Raw genomic sequence first — 6,760 nt, 5'->3', positions numbered from 1 at the left:
GGTCCCCAAGTGGAGGCCCCTGAGCCTGCACACCAGCCAAGCACGGTGGTGAGGGAGTCTGGGGCCGCCCCCAGGTGGCTGTCCAGGCTCTACCCCACAGGTGCCGCTTCCCTCCTCGTCCCCACAGGGAAGCAGGGCCCTTCCAGCCTAGGGACGATCACACTGCGTGTGGTAGCTTGCATCCCCCAGGGCCCATGAGACGTACCTCGACTTTCCGTGATGTGTCTGTTCTCTTTGGCCTAAATACAGTGCATCTGTTGTGTATGTTTCACATATGGTTGCACCAGTATATTCCTATATATACTTAAGAGTAATGGTTATATTTATTTATCATACAATTATACATGTAAGACACAAGCATATCATTTTGGAGGGACTCCACCGTTTTTTTTTAAAGAAGTCACAAACTGTGTGTCCGTGAGAGGCCGCGATAGAGGAGGAAGGAAATTAAAGTGGTCGCAAGGGCTGTGCCGTCCAGTGGGGTGCCCCCAGCTCCCTCTGGGAGAACAAAGATGAGGGCACCAGGCCTGACTGCCCCCGTCCCTGCATGGGCTGCAGGGGAGCAGCAGCAGTGGGCCGGAGCACCGCCTGACCCAGGTCCCTTCCTCTGCCTGCCCGTCCCCTTGCCCTGGGCTGCGGGTGTCCTGCCAGCTGGGCCATATCCGGTGTGAACCCGGCCAGCTGAGCTGGGGTGACACCGATCAGGTCACCTTGGGCCACTCGCCAGCTTCCTTCCTGTCCCAGGAGGGCAGGCAGGTCCGTGCAGGGCACCTTTTCTGTTCCAGGCAGGCTGGGAGAGTGAGTAGGAAGCCAAGACATGCCTGGTGACAAATGACCTGGGTTCCCAGCACATTGCACACCTGCTCTCTGGCCCACCGTGGTGTCCAGAGCTGTCTAAGGACACCAGGTCTGTTAGAAGTAACCATGCTTCTAACAGAGGCATTAGCTCATACACCCTGGAGGAACTCAATCCCCTTTCCCCCAACCACCGTGAGCCCAGTGGGCAGGGGCCCCAGGCGGGGCTGAGTTCCTACGCCCACGAGTGTCAGGAAAACTGAGTCCCCACCCAGGGGGCACCCAGGTTTGAAAGTCACAGCCAGATAATGCATCAAAGCCCAGGAGTCCTCAGATCTCTAGCTGTCCTGTGTCTGCTGGGACGTTTTTGTCGTAAAAAAATCAGAGGAAGTTTATTCATTTATTAGGAATACCGGGCAGGTACAGTACCCCGGGGGCAGAAAGCCAGCGTCTGGCAGTAGCTTGCACGCCAACACCGAGCAGGCGGCTGTATTAAATCTCAGGGTGCTGCGGGCTGAGGAATGGGTCGCGGCCCACCCCCCCCCCCCCCCGAGGCCTTGGCTCTGAACCCCTCGGGGGACACGCCCTCCTCGCCTTCCCCAGGCAGCCCACCTGTTTCTCCATTTCCAGCCAGGTGTGCCGTCTATCTGGACCCTCCTTTCCCACTTCCAGGTGTCAGGCCCTGCTGCCCTCTCAGGTCAGCCCTGGTGAGCATGGGGGCTGTGTGCCCTGCACACACCTGACACAAGGAACAATCAAGTGTGAGCTTAACACCCACGTGTGTACTTCATCCGGAAAACACTCGAACTCCACTTGGCCATGAGAAAGAGGCTCGTGCGTGCTTCCTCCATTTCAGAGGCCTCCTGGAACACAGCCTGTGTGCTGGCCCTGGGTGGCCAGGGGCCCTCGGGATGCCCATAGGACCGAGCAGACAGCGTGGGGCGTCCTGTGCTTGGGGAAGGGAGCGGATCCCTTGGAGGTCCGCTGCCCCCACTGGTGTGTGGGGAACGGCCTATCCCGTGGCACAGGCTGTAAACCAGAAACGCGGGGCCCCAGAGCTGGGCAGCTGGATCCTCAGTGAGCAGTTTCAGCGCCTGTCTGGGCCGGCCCACTGGGCAGCAAAAATTGTCCTCTGGGGCCCTCCAAGCCCAGACAGGCACATCCCATTAACAGCCAGCCAGATGAGGTGCTTTTCTAAGTCCCCACCCCTGTGGCCTCTACTGCAGAGCCCCATGGCTGCAGCTAATAAGTCGGCTGGGCCACCAGGGACACTCCGTCCCACCATCATCCTGGGGAAGCCTCCAGAAGGTGCCAGAACCTCCCTGGTCCTCCCTGCAATCCTAGCAGGACCAGACCCTGTCATCCTGTGGTCTCTGGGCCGCTCCCATTCCGTGCAGCTTCAGGCCCAGTGCCCTTACCACCCCTCCCTGCAGGTCAGTCCAACCCAGGAAGGCATTTACAAGGACACGGGTCGGGGTTGGGATCTGAAGCAATCGCAGGCTCAGGGCGTCCGCACTGTTGTGGGGGCTCCACTGCCCGGCATTCATCCGTCGCCAGGGACTCCACCTGCTAGTGGGGATACTGGAACTCCCCAAAAAAGAAGGGGGAGCAGACAGAAAAGAGGAAAGAGAAAGGTACAGTAGGAGCAGGAGGTAAGAACCTAGGAGGGAGGGAAATAAAAACGCCTGCTTCTGGGCTGCCTCTGAGGGGCTTTCGTGACAAAGTGCTGCGTCTACCCGCTATTCTGTTGGGAAAATTCACCCACTGATACACTTAGACCCCGGGGCGTTTGGTTATAATTCCATACAAAAGCATTTTCAGAACTACACCACCTCAGGTGCCTCCCTTCCAGGCATGTCCTCCTGTGGGGGGGTATGAACGTGTAGGTATGTGCGCGCCCACGTATGTGCATGTACTTGCGTGCGTGCACGCATGCCTGCAGGTATGCATGAGCACAAGTGTGCGTGTACGCGTGTGCATGAGCATACATGCATGTATGCCAGTGTGCGTGTGCTCCACCATGTGTAGCATGTAGCAGCGTGTGTAGGTGTGCGTACATGTGAGCGCAGGTGTGACCGCGGAGGGCCGCACGCTCCTACCGCCCCCTCGGGGACCGGCAGACCACCAGGCCGAGGCCGGCGGGACGGGAGAACCCGAGACTGGGCGGGCAGGGCGAGGAAATGTGCGGGTGGGCGAGCGCTGCCGTCACGGGGTCAAGGCCCGGGCGCCGGTGCGGCCCACGCGGGCCGACAGGCGTGTGTCCCACGAGCGTGGGGGGGGGGGGTCGGCGCCTGGGGGTCGAAGGTCAGGGAGGGGTCGGCATGGCCTCCTGCTTCGAGCTGAGCCCGCGAACGGACGGGAGCCGGGTGTCCAAAGGGTGGAGGTGTCACAGGGGCGGGGTCAGCGATGTGGGCTCCGGGTTCTGCCGCACAGCCATCCCCCGCCGCCGCCGCCGCCGCCCCCCGCTGCACCCGCCCAGGCCTAGACACGACCTTCACAAGGTCACCGCTGCCACCGATAACCGGCCCGCAAGGCGCATGGGCGGGGCCCGGTTCCCGACATGCCTCGGGGCATGGCGCGCCGGAAGGGGCAGGTCGTCGGGGTGCGGCACAACCAATAGGCGCGGCCCGCGGGAGGGCGCGGCGGGGCGAGGCGCGGATGCCGGCATCCCGCGGGGGCGCGGCTCGCGGGAAGGGGAGGGGCGCAGGCGCACGGCTCAGCCAATGGGCGCGGCAGGCGGGGGCGAGGGGCGTGGCGTCAGCGCTTTAGCGGCTGCGCGCTGCGCGCCCCGTCCTTTCGGTCCCGGCGGTGACAGGGCTGAGCTAGCGGCGCCCGTCTCCAGCTCTCCGCACCTCCACTGCACTCCGCTGTGCGCCCGCTGCACCGCCCGCCCCCCCACCATGACGGAGCAGGCCATCTCCTTCGCCAAGGACTTCCTGGCCGGAGGCATTGCCGCCGCCATCTCCAAGACGGCCGTGGCCCCGATCGAGCGGGTCAAGCTGCTTCTGCAGGTGGGGCGCCTGCGCGGGCCGGGGGCTGCGGCGGGGCCGGGAGAGCGGGAGGGGCAGCAGGCTGTGCCAGCCGTGCGCACCGGACCAGCGGGTGGGCGCCGGAAGTGAGAGGCCGCGCCGCTTTGTCCGGCTCCCGCTCGCTTCCGGGGGCGGCCCGCTCCCGTCACGTGGTCGCAGCTGCATGCCCAGGGGCGGGGCCGTGACATGCGCGCGTGCGCGCTGGACCCGGTGCTGGGGGTCTTTTGGCGCAGGCGCTCGTGGGGGCCGCCTGAACGTACCCCACCCTGAGCGGGTCACTGGGGCCCTGGTAATCCCTTTTACTGGACACGGGTGTTCCCCCCTCTTCACTGGATAGTGCGGCTCCAAGGCAGAATAAACCGCTCTCGCAAGTCGTGAAATCGTTACGATTACGACGCCAATGGCAACACTGTTGCCTGGCCGTCGTTTGCAGCGCTGGAAGCAGCACAGTCACCACCTGTGAAAACAGGTTTTTGGAGGCGCGAGCTCATGGGACGCTCCCAAGGTCACGTGCACGATCGCGGTGTGCAAAGACACACCTCATAGCCGCCTGTCGGTATTTGGCCCAGGGCCCCGCGTGACCCTTTTCACCTGCCCTCCAGGTGCAACATGCCAGCAAGCAGATCGCGGCGGACAAGCAGTACAAGGGCATCGTAGACTGCATCGTGCGCATCCCCAAGGAGCAGGGCGTGCTGTCCTTCTGGAGGGGCAACCTGGCCAACGTCATCCGCTACTTCCCCACGCAAGCCCTCAACTTCGCCTTCAAGGATAAGTACAAGCAGATCTTCCTGGGGGGCGTGGACAAGCACACGCAGTTCTGGCGGTATTTTGCTGGCAATCTGGCCTCTGGTGGGGCGGCGGGAGCCACCTCTCTCTGCTTCGTCTACCCCCTGGATTTCGCCCGAACCCGCCTGGCGGCGGACGTGGGCAAATCGGCCACGGAGCGGGAGTTCAAAGGCTTGGGCGACTGCCTGGTCAAGATCACCAAGTCCGACGGCATCCGGGGCCTGTACCAGGGCTTCAACGTGTCTGTGCAGGGTATCATCATTTACCGGGCAGCCTACTTCGGCGTGTACGACACGGCCAAAGGTAAGCCTTCTCCTGGGGCTGCCAGAACGAGTAGCCCAGACCGGGCAGCTTAAAAGAGAGACGTTATGTCCCCCATACTGGAGGCTGGACTCCGAAGACCTGGTGTGGGCAGGGCTGAGCCTCCCTTCTGGCACGTGGACCATCTTCTCCCTGTGTCCTCATGCGGTCGTCTCTCTGCATGTTTCTCTTCTGATCTCTTCTTCCTATAATGACACCAGTCCTGTGGGATCAGGGCCCATGGTATGACCTTATTTTGTCTAAATCAGTTCTTTAAAGACGTTTACAAATACAGTCTCTAGTTGTTTTGAGGGTGGGAGCTTTAGTGTGATTTCGGGGGGACTGAGTTCAGCTCCTGCAAATGAGCACAAAGGTTCATTTGAGCACAAAGGGCGGGCTTTTGCCTCTGGAGCACGGCAGGTTCCCTCTGCAGTGCCCCCTTCGCAAGGCTCGTTCCTCCCCTGCTCCACAGAGGCCACTCTGGGGCCCCAGCCTGAGCCCTCTTGGCCTGCAAGGTCGCCTGGTGCTGGGATCTGTGGTTGGGGTGCTGGGGCCTCACGCTGTGGTGCCCCACAGGCATGCTCCCCGACCCCAAGAACACCCACATCGTGGTGAGCTGGATGATTGCGCAGACCGTGACCGCTGTGGCCGGCGTCGTCTCCTACCCCTTCGACACCGTGCGGAGGCGAATGATGATGCAGTCGGGGCGCAAAGGAGGTACCTGGTCTTGGCTGTTTACCGGGGTCTAGGGGTACCCAGCAGCACCTCGAGTGGTCTTCTGGCCCAGCCCGTAGGACGAGTGGGGCCATCATATGAGGCGCTTCCCAGAAAGATTTTGGACATCGTGTCCATGAGTAGGCTGGCTTCGTGGGGACCTGGCCGGTGACAGGAATCCTCCCCAAGTGTCACTCCTGTCTCCTGGCCCTGTTGGGGTGCCTGCCTGACCTTGACCTTGTCTGCTGTAGGGGTCCTGCACTGACCAAACGTGGGCTCTGCAGACTGGGCTTCAGTCCTGCGTGAAGTCTCTGTCCCACTAAGGGCCCCAGCAGCGCCCTGAGCCTAGGTGGTGGTGTCCAGACTCGGTTTCCCTACTGCGTGGAAGCTCTAGGTTATCCAGGTGGTGGCAGTTGGGGGGTCATTGTCTGCCGCCTCTCCCGTGGGTGGCTTCATGCATGTTCCGGAGAACTTCCCAGTGACCCGCCCTCTCCCCCTGCAGCCGACATCATGTACAAGGGCACTGTCGACTGCTGGCGGAAGATCTTGAAGGACGAAGGAGGCAAAGCCTTCTTCAAGGGTGCGTGGTCCAACGTGCTCCGGGGCATGGGGGGTGCCTTTGTGCTGGTCCTGTACGACGAGCTGAAGAAGGTCATCTAGGCGTCCGCCTGCCTCAGGAGCCCCGGGCACCGCGTAGAACATTTAACTCTTAATGGACCATTGACCTTTGAGAAATTCCAGTGTCCTGTCCCGGCCAGCCCCTGAGTGGGGTGGGGAGGGGAGGCTGTGGGACGGGCTCATTGTGAAAGCGACCATTGCCTCCCCAATTCCATGCATTGATTTTGGGGGACGTATCATGCCGTCTCCATGGGTCCACAGCTGAGGCAGCTGCGCTACAGAACCTACAGTCCAGGTGCTGGTGGGACCCAGTGTGTTTAAGTATTTATTTAAAGAAATCATGTCTCCCGTTTGTACTTAAGCACTATCCTCTTTTGCACAGCCAAATATTTGCAATTATGTTCTATGTCGGGCATTCTGCTGCAGAATAAAAACAGGACAGAGTTGTCGTGTGCCTGACCTGAGCGGCCGTGCAGGGGTGGGCACATGGAGCAGCAGGGTGGGTCGACAGGGCCTAG

The 6,760-nt window shown here is 61.6% G+C and overlaps 1 protein-coding gene across 2 annotated transcripts in view; it reads left to right on the top strand.

Annotated features, from left to right (window-relative positions):
- LOC130682020 (ADP/ATP translocase 3) overlaps positions 1-6,690 on the top strand; it is a 44,049-nt gene extending 37,359 nt beyond the window's left edge. Inside the window, exons 2-5 of one of the 2 annotated variants that reach the window (XM_057496061.1) lie at positions 3,688-3,806; positions 4,427-4,913; positions 5,487-5,627; positions 6,127-6,690. In XM_057496061.1, the coding sequence (XP_057352044.1) occupies positions 3,696-3,806; positions 4,427-4,913; positions 5,487-5,627; positions 6,127-6,284 (897 nt within the window). In that variant the 5' untranslated portion in view covers positions 3,688-3,695 and the 3' untranslated portion in view covers positions 6,285-6,690. Of the gene's footprint in view, positions 1-3,101; positions 3,807-4,426; positions 4,914-5,486; positions 5,628-6,126 lie in introns of those variants that run through there. The other variant, XM_057496060.1, reaches the window with a different exon arrangement.
- Positions 6,691-6,760: the final 70 nt, after the last annotated feature.

The sequence above is a fragment of the Manis pentadactyla genome, chromosome X, assembly GCF_030020395.1.
Source record: "Manis pentadactyla isolate mManPen7 chromosome X, mManPen7.hap1, whole genome shotgun sequence".
Classification (NCBI taxonomy): Eukaryota; Metazoa; Chordata; class Mammalia; order Pholidota; family Manidae; genus Manis; species Manis pentadactyla.
This window is presented reverse-complemented; position numbering and strand designations above follow the sequence as displayed.